The following is a 26,854-nucleotide window of genomic DNA, read 5'->3' as shown; positions in this document are numbered from 1 at the left end:
GGCTCGGCGGGTGCAGAGTGGGCTGGATCCACGGTTCCTCGCTGGCACCAGGGGTATGGTTGTTTGGAGCAGAGCCTCTGCTCGGGGGAGTCCCAATCTTTGAGAGGGTCAAGGCAGGCAGGTCCTCCGGGTTTCCACGGTTGCTGTCCGCAGGAGTCGCCGGGTTTGAGCAGGGGCAGGTTCCAGGGTCAACAAGCCGGTAGGGCTGGGGCCAAGTCAGTTGGTGTCGTCCTGTTAGCAGCTGCACGGTGAGTCTTCTTCTTGATCTTCTTCCTGATTTTCGTATCTGGATCAGAGGAAGGAAGGTTCAGGGTGCCCCTAAATACTGAATTTAGGGGCGTTACAGGTAGGGCAGGGACCAATAGGTCCCTGTCCTGGGGTGGGTACAACCCCTAGTCTGCTCCTCTCCTGTGGGAGGGGGGGCAGGAGCCTAGCTGTGATTGGGCAAGGCTTCCCATCTTCAAGATGGCCGGAGCCCGGGGTCGTGCTTTACCTCGCCTCTCCCACCTGAGGGGTGGGGTTGGCAAAGGGCGGCACACCCCCCTTCCCGACATAGGGTTTCACGTCAGTCTTCCCGCCAGAGTGGGAGTCAGAACAGGTGGGGGCCAGTTGCTGGGTACAGCAAATGGTCTGGAGAGCTCACAAAGGCGGCAGGCCTTTGAAGCTTCCCCCTGCCATCCTGGGGGAGGAGACCTAGCACCTCGCCCAGGATGTGCATTGTTGCAGGCCCAGGAGAGCAGGGGCTCTCCACCCAGGGGTCCAGCAACATGTCTGCTGTGTGGCAACCTTGTCAGCCTCTCAGTCCAGACGTGGATTGTAGGTTAGGTTTTCAGGGGGCATCTCTAAGAAGCCCGCTGGTGCATTTTACATTAAATCCCACACTGGCATCAGTGTGGGTTTCATGTGCTGAGAAGTTTGATATCAAACTTGTCAGTCTTCAGTGTAGCCACTATGGTGCTGTGGAGTTCGTAATGACAACCTTCCAGTACCATATACTCTTAATGGCATCACTGCACTTAAAGTGCCCAGGAATGGCCCTGGGTACTGTAGGAGCACAGTGCTCATGCACCTGTGCCCACACCGCTGGCATAGGGCACCCAGCTATAGGAGTGACTGAGGTATGCCAGGGCAGTGTGTTTTGTGGGCAAGGCACACAGGGATGTGTGCCATGTCGACTCGGTTTAATTCTGCACTTAGACGCTCAGCCTGCAAAAGGCAGTGTGTGTGTGTCAGGGCACAGGGCCGCTAAGGGTGGCACAATAAGTGCTGCAGCCCTTAGGGGCCTTCTCTGGTCACCATGCCCTGGGTACCTAGGGTACCATTTACTACGGGCCGACAGGTGGCCAGAGATGCCAATTGGGTCTTGGTTTCAACACAGTTTTAGGGAAGGAACACAGGCCTTGGGCACCTGGTTGGCAGGAGCCCAGGGCACACTCAGTCAAAGCACATCAGCAGTTCAGCAAAAAGTGGGAGCATACCAATGCAAGCAAGGTGGCACTTTCTCACAAGTAACCATAACTCATGCCCTAAGGTAACTAACTTGCGCACCTCTAGCCTGACCCCATACATCCTATTTATACTTTATGGGCATCCCCATTGACAAAATGGCAACCGTAACTTCTCAGGTTGAGGTCAGCCAATCATGGCATAGCTGTTGGCGCGTGGATCCATTGCAGTGGATCTGCTTCTCTAGATATCTATGAATCTTTTTTTTGTTTTTTAATACCTGCAAAACTACTGAACAGATTTACACCAAATTGCAACAAGCATTTGCAATGCAATAGGTCTCGCATTTACGTGAGTTTAAACTATTGGCATTGTAAACCACAATGCCTTTTATTTAGGTTTCAAAAACAAAAACTAAAATAAAAGGTATTGTTATTTGCTGTGTCAATAATTCAAACTTGCGTAAATGCAAGACCTATTGCATTTCAAATGCTTGTTTAGGTAAAAGTGCCTGCCTTTCACCACAACAGAACCAAGCCTCGTGTGATGTGCCTGGCTCTAGCTCTGCCTGTGCCCACCCCTCACACAGAAGAAAACAGCAAATTAATTAAAAAACCAAGCACAGCAGATTAAGCACGGACTGCGCTGCAAATAATAAATAAAAATAAACAAAATAGTGCTCTTAGCCATGATAAAGCAGACCGTGTAGCATGACCAGTAAAAGGTCTAGTCCTTTTGGCCAGTAACAAATTGAGACAAGGCGGTACCAAGGAGGGACTAAAAAGCCTATTTACCAATTTGAAGCCAGTATTTAAGAAGGACAATGACACAAAGCCAATGACAAATACGGGTGGAGAGTAGATGAGGCTTTCACAGCATACCCAGCTACAGCAAGCCTCGCAGAGCATGCAGCGAATGCGCACAGCAGCTAGGCTCGATTTTAAAAAAAACGCGTGCAGCATTGGTGAAGTGGGATAGATGGATGGATGGATGGATGGAAGGAAGGAAAAAGCAGTGGCAGCACCTACTAGAAGGGTTGCTGGAGATTGCTGAAACAGTACCTGCTCTTCTGCAGGTCTGCCATATTATTACTAGGACAGTACCTGTTTTTCTCAGCAAGCCATACTTTTATTGGGAAAGTGTCAATTCTGCTCAGCAGTTCTGCAATACTTCTAATGTGTTAGTACTAATACTTCACAGCAGAGCTATTATATTTTTACTTGGATAGTAACAATACTTCTCAGCAGTGCTGCAATATTTCTTCTGCGTTAGTAGCAATACTTCTCATTAGGGCTGCAATACTTTACTAGGACAGTATCAATACTTCTCAGCAGGGCTGCTATACTTTTACTAAGACAGTATCAATATTTCTAAGCAGTGCTGCCATACTTTTACTGCAACAGTACCTGTGCTTCTCAGCAGTGGTGCAATACTTCTACTGTGTTAGTACCGATGCTTCTCAGCAGGGATGCCATACTGATACTGTGTTACTACCATCACTTGTCAGTAGGGCTGCCAAATGTCTACTGTGTTTGCACCAATATTTCTCAGCAGGGATACCATATTTTTGATTGGGAGTGTATCAATACTTATCAGTAGGGATGCCATACTTTTACTGGGACAGTAACAGTACTTCCAAGCAGGGCTGCCATGCCTTTATTGGAGCACTACAATACTCACCAGTACGAAACCGAGCACTCCCTCCCCAGAGCATCTGTGGAGGACAGGGCTCTAAACACAGCATGTATTCGGGAATCGAGTGAGGGTACAAAACGGAGCATTAATAGTGCAAAAGTCGTTGTTGGAGGGGGGAATCAATGCCTCGCTGCCTTCAGTGTGGGCACAGTGCCTGTCTCAATTATGTAAGGGTATCCCCATAATATTGTGGGTCGTTAAAAGGAGAAGGCACCTTGAAGTGAAGAACCACAGGGTGCGAAAACTCTGAGTCCAGTGCAGGCTTGTGTCACAACGAACACAGCTGCCCCACACCAGACACACACAGCACAAACTAGTGTTCACATCGTGGAAAAGCAACGATTTTACTGGTGTCCAATCAAAGGAATCTTCGCAAATAGATGACGGGCGGTGTTGGGCACTTATTCGACTCCTGCCCCAGACAAGCGCTCCCCCATTTCAGAAGCAACAATCTTTAAACTACTCTTCCTGGTTTCATGACCGAGTACACCAAGCTATAGCAGAGTGCTATTCCCTACCTCCTTAAAGCGCTACAAAGCCATCCAGCTAGAAGCAATGCACTAGGCAAATGCTGGCAACATACCATTCGTATAACACATAGCCGCACGCAGTACATGACATAAAATCTGACTAAACACTTTGTAGAATAGTAACAACAACGTAGAATATAACAAAGCATAGACTAAGATGTTGTATCTAAAAATAACACAACCAAGAACAAACACCGCAACAGCATCATTTTGCGTCGTGTAACATAACATAGCCTACCGGAGCATATAAAATGGCACAGCCCACTGTAGCATAGCACAACACAACAGTGTACACCATGCTACAATAAAGCAACTCATGTAAAAGGATAACATGCCATAGTGCAACATAGCATGGCTGTGCATAGCAAACATACTACTGGATACCCTGAAATACTGCGATATAATTTATCAAAGCATAAAAGCCTGATGACATGAAATGATATCGCAAACCAGAGTATAAGATCACATCATACCACAACACTACGAGAAAACATGCCAAGGCACAGCTTATGGGAGAACAATATGCCATAACATAAGATTGCAGGGCATAGCTAACTATATCCTAACAGCACCGCACAGCCCCTCTTACTGTAGAACAACAACTCACTGCGTAACATGACAAAGCATAACATAACAGACGAGTAGCAGCCTCTGGGCGCTTCCCTTACCTGCACACCCGGGTAAGGTGGTCCTGAGCTCCTCAGCCACTTTTTGCAAGTGATGAGGTATACGAGTGCGAGTCATCTATAGAAAGCAGGGCACAGAGGGTCTTCTGGGCGCTGGAGTAGGAGGGCACTTGGAGCTCACCGACAGCACATGCTCTAGACTGCCTCCGGGCCCCATGCAGTATTTATAGTTTTGGGAAGAAGAGGGCTTGCAGCTCCTGGAATCCGGCGTAGTTGGCAAGTGTTCTTGTCTCCAGGGGCGGCTCTAGGCTCATGGTGGCCCTGGGCTGGGAGCGTAGGTAGGGGGGCCACGGAAGAGGAGGTCCGGGCGGGGCGGAGCGCGGAGGCCAGTGAAGAGGGGGGGGGGGGGGGAGGGGGGGTCAGGGTGTTTGGAAGTGGAAAAGAGCCGGAGGCCGCCAAATCCTTGCCAGGGGCCGCCACGCAAATATGTATCCATCCTCAGAAGATTATTATATTAAGGATATACATTGGCGTGGTGGCCCCAGGGGTTTGGTGGCCCTATGCAGGTGCACAGCTTGCACTTGCACGAGGCCGCCCCTGTTGTCTCCTCTGACTAAAGCAGAGGCAGTGTCCTATAGGTCCGAGGAGAACAGGAGATATGCTTGCATCCGAGGGATGGCCAGGCCCGCGGTTTGTAAGAGGAGCAGGAGGGGGCTGAAAGGGCTGGTAGGCTGAGGAGGGTGGACGTGGAACTGGCAAACGCATGGGAACGAAACCAAAACCGAAACCACCCTGAGAAGGGCAGTAAATCACATTGAGAACTGCTGAGGAAGTTTCAGAGTCAGGCTAGAAAACAAAGACAATGGCACGAGCCACTAAACCGAAACAGTTACAATGCTATAGGTCTTGCAAGTTTTTAACCTCTGGCATTGTAAAAAAAAAGAAAGAGTGTGGTGTCCCTGTAGCGGGCGTCGCGCTCCGAATGAAAGTTAAAAATAAAAAAAATAAACAGAGCGCAGTGTCCCTAAAACGGGCGCAGCGCTCAGCATCCACACACAACTAAACAAAAAATTACAGCCTCCATTGTCAACAAACGAAATAGTGTTCACCCACTAGATAAAGCAGTGCAACAAGCGAAGTAAAAGGTCCAGTCCTTTTGGGTGGTAACAAGTCTTATAATGAATCGGAAGCCAGTGTTTACCAAGGGCAATGACACTAGTCAATGAAAAATATGAAGGAGTAGGCAGGGATTCCACAGCACTTCCACAGCATACCCTACTACAGCATGTCTCGCAGAGCGAGCAGTGCATGTGCTGCTAAGCATTATTTCTGGACCAATATCTAGCTTTCTGCCAATTTTGGTGTAATTCCGTTCAGCTGTTCGGGCTGTAGTCATGTCTAAAATCTCTATGCAAAATCGAATAGAGAAAACTATTTAGGGCCCATCCCCCTTGTTAGGTCTCGCCTAGGCAGCACGCATGCGCTGCTCTAGGAGATGACCTTTAGAAATCGATCTGCTCCTTTTTGAATAAGTGAGAAGATCCTGCCAGCAGGCACCAAGAGCCATTTTTGCTTTGACTGAATTTTTCTCCTGAACGTGAACCCAGGACTTGCCTTTATCTGATTATTTCAGCAAAAGGTCCAGAGGCACCACTCCCTCAACTGCATTCCCAAGCTAACATCGGAACGAATGCTGCTCAGTTATTGTACAAGGGCGTTTATCATCATGTTCCCATAACAAGGTTCTCTAAAATCTCATAAAATTATTTATCTTGCGATTTGCAGCCTGTGTGTCAGAGCCCCTTGACCACAAAATAGCAATCAAAAGGGGGAACCCAATCTACCCTTGACGGCTCGGGCAAGTAGTATTAGCAGGTAAAAGTGCCTACAATGGATTAATTTCAATAGATATATCACTTAATTTGTCAATCTAATTTGGACAGGCTCTCTCAACTTGCTGGTCTCTAAACGTTTATGACAGAAGATATTATTCACAATTTTTTCAGCATGAATTCATCTTACATAACCAATAGATAGATATTAGCACACAGGTGTATATTTTCAAGTGTTTTATAATATTCCCAAAAAGATTTTATAAAATAAGAGGGTACAATAACATTTCATAACACAATACGACCGGAAGTTACTGCTTTGTACAAATGAATGTTCTTCCTGTCCACTATTGTGACCACCTTTTCCTAAATAAATAAAGAAAAAAAGGTGTGTGTGTTGACGTTTCGGTCTATTTCCGGCTTACGTCCATTAGACCATCTTCAGGACTGATAATTAACATTTACAACTAAAAGGCGGTTATGCTTCCAGTTCACAAAGCTTTACTGGAACTATTAATGCTTTTTCAGTCAATTGTCATTCCTTATTCCAACTCTTTCTGAATAGGTCTTTACCTCTCTTCCATTAGGATTTATATTTTGCGCATTGCAGGTTAGGATTGGTAGTTCCATTTTACAATCTTCTATGTCAGTTCTCTTAATTTCCTTATATCATATCATCTAATATTCAACGAGTGTACCACAGCTATTAATTAGTTTTCACATTAGGGAGTCTCACCATTTATAATTTTGGTTTTGCTCACATGTATGCCCTCCAGTGGGCTTGTAGCAGGTGTACTCTTATTCTATTCATTTTGCTTTATATCGAATTTCAAATAGCGACTTCCTTAGTTTAGTAACATTGCAATGTAATTTGAAATCATGGATTTTAGATAAACTATCCTCCCATTCTTTTTGTTAATTTCCTTAATACACCTAAATATCTATACAAACTAAAGTGCTCAGTGCTTGTGCAAAATTTGAGCAGATAACATTAAAACCTTACAAACTGAAAACCATATAGTGCTAATTCATCAAAGCAAATATTTAAATTTTCTCAGTCTATGGATACCCAAGGAGAAACTCACCGCCATTCAGCTCCAAGGCATCCGCGGGCCAGTGTGCAAAGAGATTATATATCTCCATATCCTACTGGTGGTCGCCAGTAGGTACTTCTAGTTAGAACCTAGGTTGCACAGGCAAAGTGTTTTTTTTGTACTAATAACTGACGTCGTTTGAAGAATCTTCACAAAATGTTCAAAACTAGTGCACAACTCACTTCAGCTGCTCTATGCAAAGTTTCGGGGTGAATCGCCCGGGGATGGGGGGGGGGGGTTCAAGAAACAGGAGGAGGGGTGGTCTCAAAACAAGTTTTCACCATGCGATATCCCATAGGGATTTTGAACATGACTGCAGCACGGACAGCTGATTGGAATTACACCAAATTTGGCAAAAAGATAATCAGTTGTAAATCCATTCAGTAGTTTTGGAGTTATTAAAGAAAGAGTTACAGATATCTAGGGATGCGGAGGGTCAATGAATCTGACAGATCTCATGGTAAGATCTGATTGGCTGCCACCACTTCAACCAGATGGTGGCAGCCATCTTGGCACCAGGACTCGCCCGAATCACAAGAAAAAACGCCAAAAAAACATAAGGGGGCAGAGTATGAATACTGGTTGTGGGGTCCACACAGAAACTCCAGAGGCCTAAAACCTTTTTTTTTGCCACAACTTTGTAGTGGATCTGTGGCAAAAAAAACAAAAAAAAAAAGCTGAAAAAAAACAGCAGTCTCCCAAGCTTCTTTTTCTAAAGTCCCCTCTGTGGACCAGGTTGAATTAGGGCACAAGGCTCTCGTTGTACCAATTTACAATAAAGGAAGCAGATATCGGTAATCGTATTGTCCAATATCTTTTTGAAAGCTGTACCCGGATAACGCGTGGAAGAAGCAAAAGCGGTCTACAATGTAGGGACCAGCATTCCTAAGTATAGCAATACGTTTTTCTGAGGACTTTGACAGAGGTTAGAAAGTCTGTTAGCTTTTGGGAGTGGTATGGTAATAAGACATCCGAATCTGCTGTTTGTTAAACAAATTATACAAAGCATTTTAAGTAGCTTCCTTTAACCCCTACCTTTTATAAACGGTTGTATAATGTACCTTTCACTATAGATTTAAAATGGACCCACTGATGTTATTAAATGTGACTGATGTATGCTACAGAAGTGGAGGGATTACAATCAACTGATCGACTGAAGGGGAGAATATACAATAAGTAACAAAGTATATAGTTAACGCATCCAATATCCCCTCCCCTTTAGCCAAGCAAATGTTTTTATTCACGTTTTTGAACTTATGTTTTATTGTCTTTTTCCTGGAAATAATACCATCAAGGAATCTTGGCGCCTGCGGGAGAAACAGGCAGTGAAAAACAGAAAACAGCTAAAGCAGGATTGAGACAAAATTGCAGCTAACTATACACAGTAGCATAACAAACAATGATAGAAACTTCTTACCAGGCAAGCGGTCTTTGTGGACCTGCAGATCTCAGCTTCCTCATCTGCAAAAGAGTCATCCGATGGGCACTTTCTACTTTTTGGGCGTGCAGAAGACCGCACTCCATCTGTGAGCTAAAAATGACCAAATGCTGCCATCACTTTTCAGGTCAAACCTCTATTCAACATAGTTACTCACCACAATTAAACATATTATTACGTCTTGAATAGTATTTGCTAGCCATGAACAGATTGTAACAGATACACAAGACAACAGTGTACAAACTCCTTTATTAACAGCGCCTGGGGAAGACTAAGGGCATAGCAACTTTAGACGCGTAACTGAATCACAGTAGCCTGTTCTTGCTATGAAGTGAGAGAACACCATCAAAGAAACTAGACAAAATACAGTACCACACCACTGAAGTATACACACTTTGCATCAGACACAAATCTATGGTAAACAAGGTTGTTGCTCGTATAATATGAGTGGGACAAATCGCATACATGAACAAACCTGCAAAAATAAAAATAAAAATTGTTTTTTTTAAACACCCTCATTTCAGATTAATTGTCAGTGTGTACACAAACAGCCCATGTGAAATATTGGGCTATGTTTGAGGCAACAACAGTCTAACATTTTTTACTCCTTGTAAGCGGTTTCCTGCATTTATTTTTCTTTGAATAAAACATTTATTATACTTCTCAAACATTTATAGAGTGGGTTATACATCTAAAACGAGTTCAGAAATCAATTATTCTATTTTTTATTTGGTGCAAACACCTGGATGTAGTACCGACTGGAGAAGCTGCCGTTTGCTCAGTTCCTTTTTAAGCAAGTCAGATTCTTAAGCCTAGATTCGGACGCGCTGAGTTTATGAATTGGCCCTTCCCAGTAGGAGCTTGTAGAATCCATGGAAATAATCTGAAAACCTATGATGCCTCATGTAAGGCCCACAGAGGACTTTTCTTAACCACTCCCGTTTTGTTCACTATAGTCTTCCCAGATATCCCATACTCCACACCCTGTACCCAAAACCCTTCCTTCCGAGCCCCTACACAAAGTCGGTTTCACTTACAGCAACTGGAGCAAACTGCATAGTTTTTATTTTATTCTTTTTTGGTTTGATTTTGCGGTCACAAAAGGCCTTTGGCGGAAAGTGTTTATAAAAAAAAACCTAAAAAAAAACAAACCCACTTATCTGAAGAAAACAAACACATTATGCAAAACGTTCTCGTTTGGTGCAAAGCTGCAGTACTAGGGACCCATTTGAGAAAAGATACACATACATTTTCTCTATGTGCTGAATAGCAGGTACCAGGATTTTCTGTTGTTGGACCCATTTGACCTATTAAGAGGTCAAGGCGGACAATAAACGTATTTTGCTGAACATTAGACAGCAGAGTCCCCACTTGAAATCTTCTCCTCAATTTACTTAGCTATCCTCTCTTGAGGACTGGTGAGAATCATTCAAAGCTGATTAGGTTACCTTCCTGTTGATACAGGTAGTGATTACAAGACGCATTAGGTCAGTCTAAAACACGTAAATTCCTTAAGCTTTAGAATCAGTGTAATTTCCTAGGCTGTGAACATTAATCGGTTTTTTAGGGCAGCAGGCTCCAAGAAGGCCACACATTCTTATTTCCAGAAAGAATCAGTGCCAAAATGTATGGTCCCATTTTGATTCTCAAGACAGCAACTCTGGATACTATCGCCATGTCCCAGTGAGGGTGGGAAGATCTTCTCTTGATGACGTGTGAAGATAGAGGGAGGGGTTACTAAATTTGCACCAGAATTTGGAAAAGGGTAAGAGTAGATTGGCATCTCCTGTGTCAATAAAAATAGCTGGCTGGCTAGCTAGCTGTAGGTGAAACGCTTGATGCAGCATTCTAAATGCATTACAGTCCAACTAGGGCTTTAGCCGAAAGCCACAGACCAAGTTCCAAAAGTCTAATTGGAGTGGATAACAGCACTGATCACCACTAGGTGTCAAATTAGAATGGGAAGTACGCTCTAGGAAACTGTCACATGAAAAGAAGTAGGAATTCCACACTTCAACAATCTGGGGTGATGGAGATAGGGTTCCATAAATCAGGCCCTGCATAAGCAATAGCAAAAATAATGCCTAAATAAACCAGCCTATCCACCCACCACCCCGTAGAGCCACTACACCAGACAATATTGGGACACCCACTATGGTTCAGGTATTGACCTAGGATAATTCCCAGGTCCTTTTCCAGGCTGGTTGTCTCCAAACTCCAGATCCAGTGATGACACCCCCCCTACTCCCCACACTGATCGCCCCGTACAATCTTCCCACATGAATTCAAGTAAACAATTAGAATACACGGTATTCAATATACATCAAACGGGTGCAAAGCATATTTTTGATAATTTGTTAGGTTCAGAAACTAAATTATGTAAAGCTTTTCCACTGTTAGAAGTAGCCAGTATCTGTGGAAACACAAGGCAATTCGATATCAGGAGTTTGTCTTCTTCCAGTGGAGCTATAATCAACTTAACTGCAGTGAACATATGCAGGAGCAGCACTCAGTCTGCCTAACTCGTTCTCCAAACCGGGACACCCTACGTCCCAGTTAGGTTATACCTGGATTTTCTAGTATTGTTAAACCAGTAATTCTCTTGACATGACCAAAAACCTTCTTACAAAAAAATATTCTAAATCTGTGAACAATCCCAACAAATTAGCATGATGTTCCCACTCCCTGTTGCACCTTCAACATTTGTCTGTGACCACTAGGGAAAACGGTCTATGTATGGTTTATTTGGTTCTATGCTACTGAAACATAACTTTGTAAGCAGATTACCTGTAGGGGATACTTTTATATATTTGTAGTTTTCAGGTTCGGACTCGGACAAAAAAAAAGTACGCCTAGGCACCAAAATAACAGTGGTCCCCATTATTGAATTACATAGCTAAAAAAAGATGTGGCCCATGTTTGCAAACTGGGTAGTATTGGCCTTCTAAAGACTCGCTGTAAAAGGTAAGGAAGACTGCCTGGATTTGAGCCTACTGCGGGCCAGGTTTGTTTTAATATTGGGGAAATTAACAGTAAAAACCAGCTCAGTAGCAGATAATATAGCCCCACAAACAGCTTAAAATACGGTCCACAACTGACTTGGGAGGCCAGCCTATATAGGCACGGCTTGATTGCCAGATAGGCCAGTCGGACCCTGGTAGTGCTATTGCCCATAGATCTAATCATCCTTTGTCCCCAGCAGATACTTAGATGCAGCGTCTCATTTTCTTTGTAGGCCCTCGTCTTTAGGCCATGTCATTTCGAGAATGTTATTAATATTTGATGAGAGTCCAAGTGAGCCATCATACAATCTAACAGGTCCAGTGGCCACCTCCTGTTAGTCTGCATTGGTACCAAATACCTAACTGTTAGTACTGCAACCGGTCATCTATTATTCTGAAGTAAATCTGAAGAATTTATATTCCTTAAATGACTAATCCCTCTGTTCCGAAATTGGTCCGACAGCAATGTACAGTCCCATTTCTTCCAACTTTTAAAAGTTTCTCCTTTCAGTGCAGGCGCGAATGACAGACTGCCATGAAATGGAGTGTTGGGTAAGGCAAACTATCTCATGTCCTCCCCTCCTCTTAGATACCCCATCCCAAATCCCCAGCTCTTTGTTACTGATATGGCTAGGTAAGTGTTCTTTAGCCTATGCCACTGCTCAACCCGAGTCAAACCCCAGTGTTCTTCCAACTACTGCTTGATGCAATAAGAGGCATCTTTTCTCCACTACCCCAGTTGGTGTTCTACCACAAATTGCTGGTACGCCATTGGAAAGTATCTAAATTCGGCACTCCAAATCTCTGCTTTTTCTTATTGCCACTTGCACTCTTTGTTGACCCTTTCATTTCCACCAGCCTTTATAAACTTTAGGACTATTCTTCCTGTAGGTCACGTATCTCCGAACGGGGGAAAGGAACAGGGGAAAAGAAAGAGCAAGCAAGGATGTGCATTTTAAGGGCATGGATACGTCTTAATCATGGAATATATGTAGGCAGCCATATTCTGGAGTATCGGTTTAGTTTCTTTTTTTTTTAATAAATGCAACCAATTAACTGTATACTATCCCAACCCTTTCCCATAAGATAAGCGCCTAGGAATTTAAATTTTTTCACATTGTAGGTTGATTTGAAGTTCACTGCAAGATAATCTAGATGGCAGCGTGTGGATAAGGAGCTACTTGGGGCCTCTGACCTTTGTGCATTCATACAGAGATTCCTAATATACTTTCAAATTGCTCCAATAACTCGAAAGTGGGGTACTCTTTTTGATGTGTGGATAAGCTCTTACCGCCAATGGTTTCACCGCAAGAGGAAACAGCAGGAGGAAAAACGAGCAACCCTGTCTCATTCTTCACGCTAACGGACATCTATCCATGTCTTCACCTTTGGCTTTGTCTCTCGAGGCTATGTAGCTTACCACAACACAGTTTAACATTGTAGGCCTTCAGAATACTTTTCAGGTATGTTCGGGAAAATGGTATGCCAGTGGGAAAGTTTGTATCTAATTCAATGAAAAATGCCTTTCTGGAAAGGACAGTGTGCTTCCAGATCATGTGTCAAGTGATATTTATTAAGAGTGAGAGTTTGTGAAAATGAACGGAGAAACATTCCTGCTTGTGCCCTGATGACAATGCTATTAGTAAACTAAGATGCAAGTCATTTGGTCATGTGTAACTTACATGTGGGCTAGATTTTTATTACATATCAAGCAAAGGTTTAGTCTATTAAATCAAACAAGATAGTTTTTTTGTACAGTAGACTTGCTTAATTCATAACAAGTTTATAGATCAAGTGCATTACAGTTAGCCCGAGTAGATTATTCAAGTCACTAAACCTACAGGTCTGGTAAACTTTTTCTAATTTCTCAAGGTCTGTATATAGCGTACAAACAACGTTTGGAAATTGAGTTTCAGCAAATATCTAATTTGTTTTGATCCTATTAAAATCTTTGTTTCCATCACCCTTCAGAATTTTAAAAAAAAACTCCTAACTCCTATTTATTTATTAATATTTTACAGTTCATTTACAATCTATTTAAATGTGTTAGAAAACAACCTGACATCTACAGCCTTTAATTTTACACTCCATGTACCCCAGCAGGATTGTCAGACAAGTTTTTTTTAATAACTTTGCAATCAGAGAAAGAAAAATTGACCTTTGAATGCACAGCAAGTGCTACGAGATAAAAACAAGATTTAAAGGCATAGTTATTGCTAATTCACTTTCTTAAATGAACAGATTCTTTACCACCTCAATCTCTCTTGCCAGGACGGGCCTGTAGGCCCTGAAAAAACAGCTCGCCCTTATAAAAACCCGATTAGCCATAGCGAGTGGGCAAGTAGATTTTTCAAGGCCTATTTGGTCTTTAATAGGCCTCTTTCTCTACCATATATTGAAGCTATAGCTGTAGTGATTCCATTTACCACTGCTTTGATGCGTCCCATAGAGTGTCGTAGAAGGAATCTACCGCTTTGTTGGTTTTAACAAAATTCTTCTATTTCGTTAGCCAAGTCTCAAAATATTCCCATGTACATCTGACACCTGCCCTCCTTGGTAGCTGCCCCCATATCAGCTGTCCTTCAATGACTGAATGAAGTGAAATTTCGTTTTAAAGCTATTCAGCCATCTTAAGGTTTGCACAGCATGCCTCGGGTCACGAAAATGAATGAATCAAGGAATTTACTGTAGCGCGTTACTCACCCGTAAGGGTCTCAAGGAGCGTTGGGGGGGGGGGGGGAATTGGGGTAGTTTGTGCTTTAACAGCCAGGTCTGGAGTTGCTTCCTGAAGGGGAGATGGGCCTGTGTCAGCCAGAGGTGAGTGGGGAGGGTGTTCCATGTCTTGGCTGCCAGGTAGGAGAAGGATCTTCCTCCGGCGGTGGCTTTGCGAATGCGTGGGACGGTCGCAAGGTCGAGGCTGGCGGATCGGAGCTGGCGGGTTGGCGTGTAGAATGCGAGGCGGTTGTTGAGGTACATGGGGCCCGCGTCGTGGAGAGCTTTGTGTGCGTGGGTGAGGAGTCGGAATGTGATTCTCTTGCTGACGGGGAGACAGTGCAGATTCTTCAGGTGGGCAGAGATGTGGCTGTGGCGGGGGATGTCCAGGACGAGTCTTGCCGAGGCGTTCTGAATGCGCTGCAGTCTTTTCTGGAGCTTGGCTGTGGTTCCGGCGTAGAGGGCGTTTCCGTAGTCTAGGCAGCTGGTGACGAGGGCCTGGGTGACAGTTTTCCTGGTCGCGGTGGGGATCCATCTGAAGATTTTCCTGTGCATGCGCGGGGTGTTGAAGCAGGACGATGAGACGGCGTGGACTAGTTTGGTCATCGTGAGGGGGGAGTCCAGGATGAAGCCTAGGTTGAGTGCGTGGTCTGTGGGTTTGGGGGCGGTGCCCAGGGCAGGTGTCCACCAGGAGTCGTCCCAGGCCGAGGGGATGGTCCGAGGATGAGGACTTCCGTCTTGTCTGAGTTCAGCTTCAGGTGGCTGAGCTTCATCCAGTCCGCGACGTCCTTTATTCCTTCCTGGAGGTTGGCTCTGGCGGTGGCGGGGTCGTTGGTGAGGGAGAGGATCAGCTGTGTGTCGTCGGCGTAGATGATGTTGAGGTTGTGTTTGCGTGCAATGGCCGCGAGGAGGCTCATGTAGACGTTGAAGAGGGTGGGGCTGAGCGATGATCCTTGTGGGACGCCGCAGATGACTTCGGTAGCCGCGGACCGGAACGGGGGGAGGCGAACTCTCTGGGTTCTACCGGTGAGGAACAAGATGATCCATTCTTAGGCCGCGCCTTGGATTCCGGTGTCGTTGAGGCATTGTATCAGGGTGCGGTGGCATACCGCGTCGAAGGCTGCTGAGAGATCCAGGAGGAGGAGTGCGGTGGTTTCCCCGTTGTCAAGCATAGACCAGATGTCGTCGGTGGCTGCGATGAGGGCGGTCTCAGTGCTGTGGTTAGCTCGGAAACCGGACTGTGATGGGTCGAGGGATCAGTTTGTCTCGAAGAAGGCGGAGAGTTGTTGGTTGACCGTCTTCTCGTTGACTTTGCAGGAAACGGGAGGAGCGAGATGGGCCGAAAGTTCTTGAGGTCCGTTAGGTCCGCGGTGGGTTTTTTCAGGAGGGCGCCGAGTTTGGCGTGCTTCCAGCTGTCTGGGAAGGTGGCTGATGCGAAGGAGCGGTTGATGACGTAGCGGAGTTGGGGTGCGATGATGGAGACGGCTTTGTTAATGATGTGGTGTGGGCATGGGTCGGTGGGGGAGCCGGAGTGGATGGTGCTCATAGTGCGGGCAGTGTCTTCGGTGCTGACCGGGGTCCAGGTGCAGAGGGTGGCGGTTGGGTGCGCTGGATCGGTCGTAGGGTTGTTGGTCTGTGCACCGAAGAGGTCGTGTATGTCGACGATCTTGCGGTGAAAGAACGAGGCGAGGGAGTCACAGAGGTCTTGCGAGGGGGTGATGTCGTTGTTGCAGGCACTGGGGTTGGAGAGCTCTTTAACGATGCTGAAGAGTTCCTTGCTGTTGTGGGTGTTGTTGTCCAAGCGCTGTTTGTAAGTAGTTCTCTTGGTGGTACGGATCAGTTGGTGGTGCTTGCGGGTGGCGTTCTTAAGGGCTGTCAGGTTCTCTGATGTCTGGTCCTGGCGCCAGGTCTTCTCCAGGGAGCGGCAGGTTTTCTTTGAGTTTATGAGGTCGTCCGTGAACCACGAGGCATTCTTACTGTGGGGTTTTCTGGGTGGTTTCTTCAGTGGTGCGAGTTCGTCGGCGCAGTCGATGATACATTGTGCGAGGTTGCGGGCTGCTTCATTGAGGGTCCGTTGTGATGGTGGGAGGGTTCTGGGTGAGGGAGGTGGTGAGCTGGTCAGCTGTGATCTTGCTCCAGCTTCTGCGGGGGGCCTGTTGCGGGTGGTGGTGGGTCGGGGTTTTCTTGAAGGAGAAGTAGACGCAGCTGTGGTCTGTCCAGTGGAGTGGCTAAAGAAGATGTGTTTGCTGGAGGAGAAGACTGAGTCGAGCGTGTGGCCGGCGTAGTGGGTGGGGGTGTTCACAAGTTGCTGGAGTCCGAGGTTGGCGAGGTTGTCCAGCAGGGTGGTGATGTTGCTGTCGTTGTTGTTCTCCAGGTGGAAGAGGAGGTCTCCTAGGAGGATGTAGTCTGGGGAGGCGAGGGCGTGCGGGCTCACGAAGTCTGCGATGGCTTCGCTGAATTGAGTGCGTGATCCCGGGGGTCTGTAGATAAGGGTGCCTCTGAGGGTAGTCCTGGGGTCCGTGTGTATCTGGAAGTGCAGGTGTTCAGCAGCTGTGATGGTGTCTTCCGAGTTGGTAATCTGTCAGCGAATATGTGGGATGCATATGCAAATAAAATGTGTAGTCCTTTTAGCTCGAGTAAAGGGCCCAAGCAAGGCAAGCAAACTGCAATAAGTTGGTCGTACAATCACTTGCTGAAGAAAAACTCACATGGTGGCATACTCGTACCAGTAGAAGCTCCTTTCCATAATTAAAGTAAACACTAGAAGGGCTAATCCAGGTTTGATGGGGCAGCTGCTCTGCCATTTCCCAATAATGTATAGTACTCCAAAAGAACACACTTTCGCCTTCACTCTTTAACCTAGAAGCTTTTATAGACTCGATACAAACCTATAATCAGATCGTTGTATTGGCCTTTAATGCTGGAAGTACAAATATAACATAATGCAGAAGACATGGCCATGTCTAAAATGAATCCAGTCAGAGCACTGCCAGCCTCAGATGAGTTAGCTGTCGAATTGAAGAAGATTCTTGGTACACACTGAATGCAAAATAGATTCAGAGAATAGTAACAACAGGTTTGCGATATCATACCTCCGGGGTGACATTACATTAGGATCATAGTACAAACTAATGTCGCTGAGATTGTAGTAAATAATTATGAACCATTACTGAATAATTGTGGTCAAAATTATCAAAACAGGGATCCTACCGAAATGTTAGTCCTTATTCAATCATATATATATATATATATATATATATATATATATATATATATATATATATATACATACATACACATGCGCTCTTCCCCGAAGGGAATAATTAGGTCGCACTCCAACTTTCGTAATTCCAAAGCTTGTGCTCAGATTTATTAATCAAATTTCAAGCATGCTTACTAGCATGAAAATAAAACCACCAACGTTTCTGTCTACGCAGAGACCTTGCTCACGTAAACGCCCTCGTTCTCTCTCACATTTCCTGTTTGTTTCTGTTTCAGGGGCATTATGGTAGTTGTAGTGTATACATTATTGTTTTTATATTTCTGCACTTCATATAAACATTTTAGACACACCTTTATGTACATTATTGTATGGCATTATTTCGTCAAATATGCTCACAAATTATCAATCTTATTTTTAAACTTTTTAAACAAAACAATATCTTCCTACGGTGGATTAATTTGCATACTCATTATCAAGCTTTGTTTATCGAGCTTCTTTTGATCACCATATCATCCTCCAGTGGATTATGAATCAAATCAATGTGCCCGTTGCTTAATTCATTGCAATTTTGTACAATTTTAAGTAAGTGACTATGTACAAGATAAAGAACCACTTTGTTTTTTTCTAAAAACGAGATTGTTAAAAAATAATTTCAGTTCATCTCACTCAAACTAATTTCTGGAGGCTTCAACTTTTTGAATACAGTTCTGCTACACATACAGTGTCCTTTATAGATGAATATAAAGTTCCTCACTCTAGTTTAAACCATGGGGGGGCTCAAGGATCGCATATTTAAAATATGCCGTGATTCTTTCTGTCGTAATATTTTTTAATATTAAATCCCGAAGTTCCTGCCTTAGTGGGCGCGGCCAACCGCTTGGCCTGATGGACTTTGTAGTGCTTATTTAATCTCAAGTGAGTCCGCTTGAATGTTAACAATAATAAACAACAATAAAAACCCTTGTGGGCAGAGGCAGTCTCGGTTGCATTGTTTGTTCTGCTTTGTGGTTGCCTACTTGAAAACTGCCTCCTGTTCAAAACAAAGACCCCAAGACATACATATATACAAACACACATGCATATATTCAAACACACATACATATATACAAAACAAACACATATATACCCACACACCACAATTCTTTAAAAGGCTCTATATATAACTTTACATGAGACTAGAGGAAGCCCAACTGTGCACTCAAGTATAATGAGCTTCCACTGACAAGAGGGGGTGTGGGCCAACTCAAGCTTTAGTCTCAACTACTGGGCAGTTACGTTATTGAAGGGTAACGCAGCATGCGTGATATGGCCATAAATATTCTGTAACAATGACAACCCTTGCTGGCATGCGACACGACTATTATAGTAAATTTGAATTGAAATCATGCATCAGATTTGGTGGGACTCAAGGTGACATTTACACATGACAGATGGCATTTGCATACGAAAGAGTATATTTCAGTTGGATATCAAATTACTGCCAGGTATCTTTCACAGGCACCCTAAAAAGTCTTACCAATACATTATTTATAATATGTGCCACATATCTATAACGGCCTGGCATTTCAAAACTCTTCAGGCCAACCTTAGAAAGAGACCCGTCTATCTACTAAGGAATTGGTTGTTTGCAAAAAGTTATAACCAGAGGTGTCCCTTGATAAAACTCAATAGTATTAAAACTTGTGAAAAATACATTAGCCAAGTATACACTTCAATATTTTTTCAATCTTTATTTATCACTTTTGGTGTAACAATTCACTTCACATAAAGCATTAAAAAAAAACACCAACGAAAGGTAATTTGGTCCCATTGCATCAATTTTATCTCTACTTGTCAAAGGAGAAAGGGAAAGAAATAATTCAGGAAAAATACACAATTTTCATACTGGCATAAAAAGCAGTTAAAGTAGAATTTCCTCTTATATATTGACCACACACACACAGACTGCCTCTATGCTCGCTTGATTTATGCTTTGCCCATCTAGACTGATCAGTCTACACTTATATTCACCGTTACACCGGGCAGCTGACACTACCTTGTATTTTTATGGTGGTCTATTCTCCTCTGCTTCCCACTAAAGACTTCATTCTGTCTGCCAAAGCAGCCACATCTTTACAAACCCTCTCGTCCCTCCCGATTGCTTCGTCTTTATTTCTTCAGCAGAATCCATTGTAACATCTCTCTTCCACGCTTCCTCCGTCGGGCCCCAAAGTGGCGCCACTGGATCACGATGGGTCACTTCTTCTGCACTTACCTTCGAAGTCTCACTTTTAAATCAATGAAACATTCTTGTAATCTTGAAGTACAAAAAGAGCTGCAGATATTTAGCATTCATTAACTTTGTTAAAACTCTCGACCCTACACAATACAGAATGCAACATTATAAAACAACACCCTATATATTTAATGCCAAGTTAGTTGCCCTCCATCATTGGCCAAATGCTGCATATGTCTGTGGGTCCTTTTGCAACAAAGAGGGTTAAAACCTGCGTAAAAACCTAGATTTTTTTCTGCTTATGGATCTCCAGGTTTTGAAACTCTGCTGCAAGTATCTTTAAGGAATACTTACATTCACTGTACACTATATTTTAAAATGGTACTGAGCTGCAGCATACAGTGCCCTCCTTTTAATATAAAAATCCACTGCTGTTTAGCTGCAGTAAGAGGCACAGCACAGATTACACATTCGCATATGTGTGTTCACAAATGTACAGGTTGCTTTCTGACTAAGGTTGATGTCATAACCAGGTTCAGAGGACCACGGGACAAGCAGGAATTACTGGGCCCAACCACGGTGGTTGAGACCGTTTATCTTGCTGTCCTAGGACCAGGCCTGCTATAAGCTATAATCGACTGGGCCAAGTACCCCTCCAACACTTGACTGTCAGTGGTAGCACGAGTCGAGAAGTCCAAGGATTCTCGGGTAGGAGGTAGATGAAAGGCACGTACAGACTCTACTCAAAATACATCCAACAACACCAATAAATGTGCCCAGTCAATTTCTTGTTTTTTTATGTAAAAAGTTGCATTTATCTAATAATACAAAGTACAATAGAAACACAATGCAAGAAACATTATGCACTTTTCGCCAAGTCTCAGAAGTTCTATGCGGGCTCTTTAGTAAGATCTGAGCCCCTGTGCTAGAGTGCGTTAATGCAAAAACAACAATTGATGGACTCACGCCTGAGCATACCCGTCCCACTCGGGGTGGCAAATGCAAAAATAATAATTGATGGACGGAATGTTGCACAATGGCAAAAAATTCACCCCCAGTCACAGATCTGGGTTTAACCCATCGTTATTTTGCTCACCACACCACCCCAGTTCAGACATGGCCATATGCAAATCAGCCTTGACCCTGTGCCTCATGGGAACACTCCAGCCCGAACTGCCCAGTCATGTCTTCCCTGGTCCGGAATCAAGCATCCTAGGACCGGTTTCTGGCTATCAGCCGTCATCAGCCAGGATAGCTGGATTCCAGTGGCATGGAGAGCACGGGACTCACGCCTGAGCATACCTGTCCCACTCGGGGTGGCAAATGCAAAAATAATAATTGATGGACGGAATGTTGCACGATGGCAAAACATTCACCCCGTCACAGATCTGGGTTTAATCCATCGTTATTTTGCTCACCACACCACCCCAGTTCAGACATGGCCATATGCAAATCAGCCTTTTCGCCAAGTGTTCAAGTCTCAGAAGTTCTATGTGGGCTCTTTAGTAAGATCGGAGTCCCTGTGGTAGAGTGTGTTAATTCAGAGCAAGTTTCCCAGGGTCCAGCCACCCATTAGCCAGTCTAACCCCCTGCCGCGGAGTGGCAGGTCAGAGTCTCAGCGTGCTCCTCGGCAGACCAGTTGTGTCCAGATGGCAGGGAGCTTTAGTTGCAGCAGCAGTTGTCCTCTGCTCTCCTTCAATGCTGTAAGCCTCTCCTGGGATCCAGAACAGGTCTTCAATGCTCCCGGGTGGGGGAGTTGAAGTTGTTGCTCTCACTCTTAACTAGTCACAGCCCACTATGTTGTCTCAGCTGCACAGGAGTTCAGGGAGTAAACTTTTATCTCTTTCATGGAAATTTCCTCCTGACATGCAAGTAGGGTCTCAGCAGCACATACAGGGCAATGACCCTATCTCTTCACTGCAGCCCCTACCTTGCACACTGGGCTCACAGGCTGCACAACCAAGGTGACAGCCCCCCCTTCAGGTCACAGCCCTATATCAGGCAACTGCCCTCTGTCTCAAGAGTGTAGCACCAAGGGTGGTAACCTGTACTCTTCACTGCTATCAACACCTGGAAAGTGGGTTGTGGACTATGGAACACAGGCCGGCAATCAAATCGATGTAGCAGTACAGATGGAAAATAATCTTACTCTCTGCATCCATGCAATGGATCCCCATTGGTCTTCGCTGCCTCCAAGCAAATTCCTTCACCTCACAGGGCACAATGGTCTAGGGTCAGACAGAAGCTGGTGCTATAGGCTCCAAACATGTGTTCTTGACCATTCAGTGTGATGTCTCCTCACCCAGCAAGGGAGACTGGAAGACCCCTAGTCCCCAGTACTGGTCACAACAAGCAGAATTTGTGCCGAGCTTCTCCAAGCGATGTACAGCTTCAGTTTGCCAATGTGGGATTCTCAAGCTCCCATATTTTTAATTCATTTACAGACATACTTGTGATTTAGTGTCTCTGTATTTGAAGTTTGTGTTCTACTGGTTGCTCACTTTGAAAAGCCCACTCCTTTGTTGTTCTCTTCCTTCAGAGAGCAGTCTATCGCAGCAGGACAGTCTCCAATTTTGATAGCCCCAAACATAGGCCAAGATAGTGACTAGAGGTTCACACCCAAACATAGGCCAAGATAGTGACTAGAGGTTCACACCCAGATTTCAGCCTTAGTGATATGTGCTTCAAAAGTCTATCAAAGGACCCCAGCCCTACGCTTTTGGATTCTCTTAATAGCCCAATCTCCTTCGTCAGATGTGTCCAAGCCCCTCTGAAGAGTGACCTCCCTTCAGAATCAAAGAGCACCTACTGAAGTACACTGAAGAGCCGGGCTTTTCCTTCCTCCTCTACCTCTCCACCAAGCCCTGGGCCTCCCAAAATAGAAGTGTCTTCTGTGTATTGTGCTTTTCATAAGTGCACACATACCCCTTGCACACGCTTTCACATGTGTGCAGTCTCAAATGTACTTACCTCTTCCAGGACACACATCCTAACACACTCAGACAATCTCACAAACTGTCAACTGCGAGTTGTACATTCAAGCAGGCACACACACATCTTAGTGTCCACACATACATCACTCAGGAACATGTACATCCTCCAGCTCCACACAGCCCAATGAAGGCTAGGGGTTGAGTTAAGCACAAAGCAGTGCTCAGGGCCAGGGTGCATGGCTGTCAGCATGTGAGGGGCTTTTAAATACCAACAGTTAATATCTATACTCAGATGAAATGGATTGTAGCTTGCTAAGGCCTTACAATGCAATTGGACACCTAAAAGAATCAGCCCCTCGCTTTGTGGCTAATGTCTTAAGCTCTAGTGTTTACAATGGTTTGAACTTTGGGGTAACGCGTGCTTACGATATAATTTTATAACGTAACCAAGGTAGAAGGGCAGGGATGTGCCTCTTTGCATCAATCACTGGGTCACAAAGTTATATACAGTCACGTCTACTCTATACAAGTCTGTTTATTTACTGATAAAACTGTGTGCTTTTCCTCAAGATAATTAATGGGATTCAAGTTTTAAGCTGCTTTGCTGAATGAGTCAGTCCTTCTGATGCTCTGCTGGTATATTAAAGTGTTAATGAAACAATTGGTGCATCCTAGGGAGATTAGACTTGTCTAGCAGAGCAAAGGGGCAGGATGAAATGTCCATACACAGATTGGCAGCTCCTCCCTGTCAAGCAACTGTAAGATAGTCCTACAACGTACAGGGAGTGTGGGGGGGGGGGGGGGTCGGGGAAAGGGGGATTAGGCAGGCAGTCCTCCGATTCCAACGAGTACATGGGGTTCCTCTGAAGTCTTTGATGGAAGAAACTAGACCCGAGTGGATGCAGCCTTGATTACAGCGATATGCTGCACTTTTGAAGTTAACTTCTATCTTTCTTTCCTCCCACAGAACTGTGCAAGATGACATGCAACCAATATACAGATCCCACAAAGCGCAATGGAAGGGTGAGGAAGCATCATTGGCTTGATTGGGCAACTCCCAGGTTCAAGAACTACATTTTTTAATTCCTGCCCAAGGAAGAAATGTTGAGAAGGGGAGCAGAAGGTCAGACCAGCATGGCTGGTGAACCCCTGTCTCAAATGTGGAAGACCCACTCTGAATTTATACCCCTGACAATGTTTTTGACTCCAGAAATAGTGGTAACTCCCTGGTTTCCTCACAGCACAAGCCGAAGAGGGGTTTGGTGGGCACGAACAAAAAAGAGGGTTCACCTTGGACTTTTGTGGACTGGTCTTGTGAGTGGGTGCCCCCTGGAGTTGATACTACAGGCACTCGAGTGGCTTTAAGCCTAGATCCTTGGTAAGTGCAGGCAGGGAGATGCAATGACAATGGGGTGCTGCTTCCAAGATTACCCCAGACTGGAAAAGAGGGCAGATACTGGCAGCTACAGCCAGCTGCAGTATCTGGACTAGGCCCTGCGGCTGGCCTCTGCCGGACACCCTGAGAATCTCCAAGTGCCTCCCCTGGGGAGCAGGCAGGCCTCAGAAGTGTACTCCGGTGGTGGAAAAGGCCTGGAACAACCTCATCCTGAACCTCAGGATAACACCCTACCTCCAGCAATTCAGGAAAGAACTCAAGACCTGAATGTTCAAATAAACAAACCTACAGGCAGCAGCTAACATCTCCAGAGCTTCGAGACCCTTATGGGTGATTTGCTGCACTTTATACATGTTTGATTGGACAGGAACTTAAAAGTCAGAAGGTGAAATCTTTGACCGGGACAAACCTGGTTAGTTTATCAAAACCCATGTTTCATCATGGTCAGCCTCAAATTGAACTTAGTCACCAGTCTACACACCAATTGATTAAAATTGGTACTTTGTGATTTTTTAGCGCTATTACCGCTTACAAAATTCAGACCTACAGTACTCCTTATAGGATTTTTGTCACTTTGTTTAATTGTATTTTATTTTTCTAATTCAGTTAGGGATTTTTATTGTTTTGCATTTTGACTTCATTGCTGTTTTGGTAATGCATCAATACTTTACACATTGCCATAAATGTATCCAGTCTGCTTTGTGCCAGAGCTACCAGGGGTTGAGCCCATGTTAATTTAGGGACTTACACGGACATGTTTTGCGATTCTTTGATGTGGGTAGACAGTAAACCCCAAATTATAATCCAATTTTTTACAAGGGATTAGCTAATAGCTGTATGGCTCCAACAATTGATTTAAATCATTTTCAACCACAAGAACCCATGTAGACAATTGAGATTGGTGCGATCAGTGTTTAAGACTAAACATTATATCCACCCAAAGTAACAAATCCTGATCCAACGTACCAAGTGGAAGGTAGTTTCTTACAACCTCCTGATATTACGGTTTTGTTAATTTTTTTTATTAACAGTAAATATTTTTGAATGCAGTTCAACACATTCAAAATGTATCTTAAGTTCCATTGGGGTTTCCAAGAAACAATGTCATTGCCACCCATTAGAATTAGTCCTGGATTTTGAAGCACACAGGATGACAAGATTTTCTAGGGAACCAGGCATGCAAAAATAATTTCTCAATACTGAGAAAATAAGATATTCAGGAAAGCACAGGCAGCTTAAGTCCTTGTCGCTAAAACTTTTATTTGGAAAAAGTAGGATTGTAACTCAACATCAGGACTTCTGTCCACACCTCCGATTGGTTTTATTAATGAACTCCGTATTTCCATTGGGGCTCCCCATTTGTGCATTCCCCTCCCCCCTAAAAATGTTTCATGATTGAGGCCATAAAAATAGGTCACTTAACTGAATTTATTTGGGCAACAAAAAAAAAGAAAAAAAAAGAGCATTTACCATTAAACAAAAACCTGGGTTGTTTGAGTCAGAGCTTTCCTTCAACAGCAAATTTCAAAAGGTGCTCATAATCAAGTGGCCTGACAGAACATAAACATAAGTATGTTTTACCATGTAACCCCACCGCTTAAAAACCTCCACTGCGCCAGGAGAACAAAAAGGTAGGATTAAGTTTTGCAGTTTAAACCAATCCCTCTGGGAAATAGATTAAGCGTATACTATATCCCAGAATGAAGGAAAAACAAATATATTACATGAAACTACTACACATTTCAGATCGTTGGATACACTTGAGCTTGGACTACGGTCTGTCTCACACACACAGTTAACACTACCAACCACAGCTTGGAAAAAAAAACCACAAGGCTTGTCCGAGTCAATTTATGTATCCTTTTTCATGCTTATAACAAGCTCTGTTCACCTACAAACCCACCTCTCTTGGCTTTCAAAGACCTCATTAACGCTCGGGCTGAACATAAAATGCTGTCTTTTTTTACTGCAGCAGATAAGTAAACAGATCGAACCTAAAAAACAATGCAGAAAACCCCAAAACTAAAAGGTGTGAGTTGGAGGAACTGCCAAGGTTGTAACACATCAATAATAACCCTTTACTCTCATCTACAACCTCAGATTAGTGACCACCAGCCCGCTACTTACACGGAGCGACCGTGAATTCAGTCTCATATCTGCCGTCCGCAGCTGATCTTTAAACGGATGTCATTTGCCCGTAATTTTTAGCACTTCCGGGTCGCTTAACAACCAATCACAAGACTGAACATATATTGTGAGAGGGAGGTGCGGCTAGGGTCCGGCTAAAGTGTAAAATGAACTAGTATCAGAGCTCACTAGTGCGCCAACTGGAATTTCGGGGTGCGGATTGGCTGGGGTGTCCATACGTGTTCGCCTTTTATTTTATATTATTTTTTTGTGTGCATATTTTATATAGCGCGAACTCGACCCGAAGGTATTGGAGTGCTTTACACGAGCACCGTAATTACATTACACATTCAGGCACGGGGAGATCAAGTGATTTGCCCAGAATCACAGGATGGGGACGCGACCTTGACGCTCGAACCCTGGTTTCCATGACCATCTTGGAAAATTGAACACGTGGTTATTTAGTCACTAGTCGGAGTGTCAGACTCATAGCTGGAGTTTTTTAGTTGCCGATTGGTTGGTAAACGGAGGTTGAAGTGTGTAAAAAGTATTGTACCAGTCCAGTGATCCTGAGTTCAGTAGTGT

General features: G+C 44.4%; 1 protein-coding gene across 1 annotated transcript in view; it reads right to left on the bottom strand.

Annotated features, from left to right (window-relative positions):
* The window catches only part of C5H1orf174 (chromosome 5 C1orf174 homolog), a 126,805-nt gene extending 100,447 nt beyond the window's left edge, over positions 1 to 26,358 (bottom strand). The window contains exons 1-2 of the mRNA XM_086921735.1: positions 26,270 to 26,358; positions 8,641 to 8,754 (exon numbers count right to left, since the gene is read on the bottom strand). Of these exons, the coding sequence (XP_086777861.1) occupies positions 8,641 to 8,754; positions 26,270 to 26,296 (141 nt within the window). The 5' untranslated portion in view covers positions 26,297 to 26,358. The remainder of the gene's footprint in view (positions 1 to 8,640; positions 8,755 to 26,269) is intronic.
* Between the last annotated feature and the right edge of the window lie 496 nt (positions 26,359 to 26,854).

Source organism: Lissotriton vulgaris, chromosome 5, assembly GCF_964263255.1.
Source record: "Lissotriton vulgaris chromosome 5, aLisVul1.2, whole genome shotgun sequence".
Classification (NCBI taxonomy): domain Eukaryota; kingdom Metazoa; phylum Chordata; class Amphibia; order Caudata; family Salamandridae; genus Lissotriton; species Lissotriton vulgaris.
The sequence above is the reverse complement of the archived record's forward strand: the minus strand, read 5'-3'. Positions and strand labels throughout refer to the sequence as shown.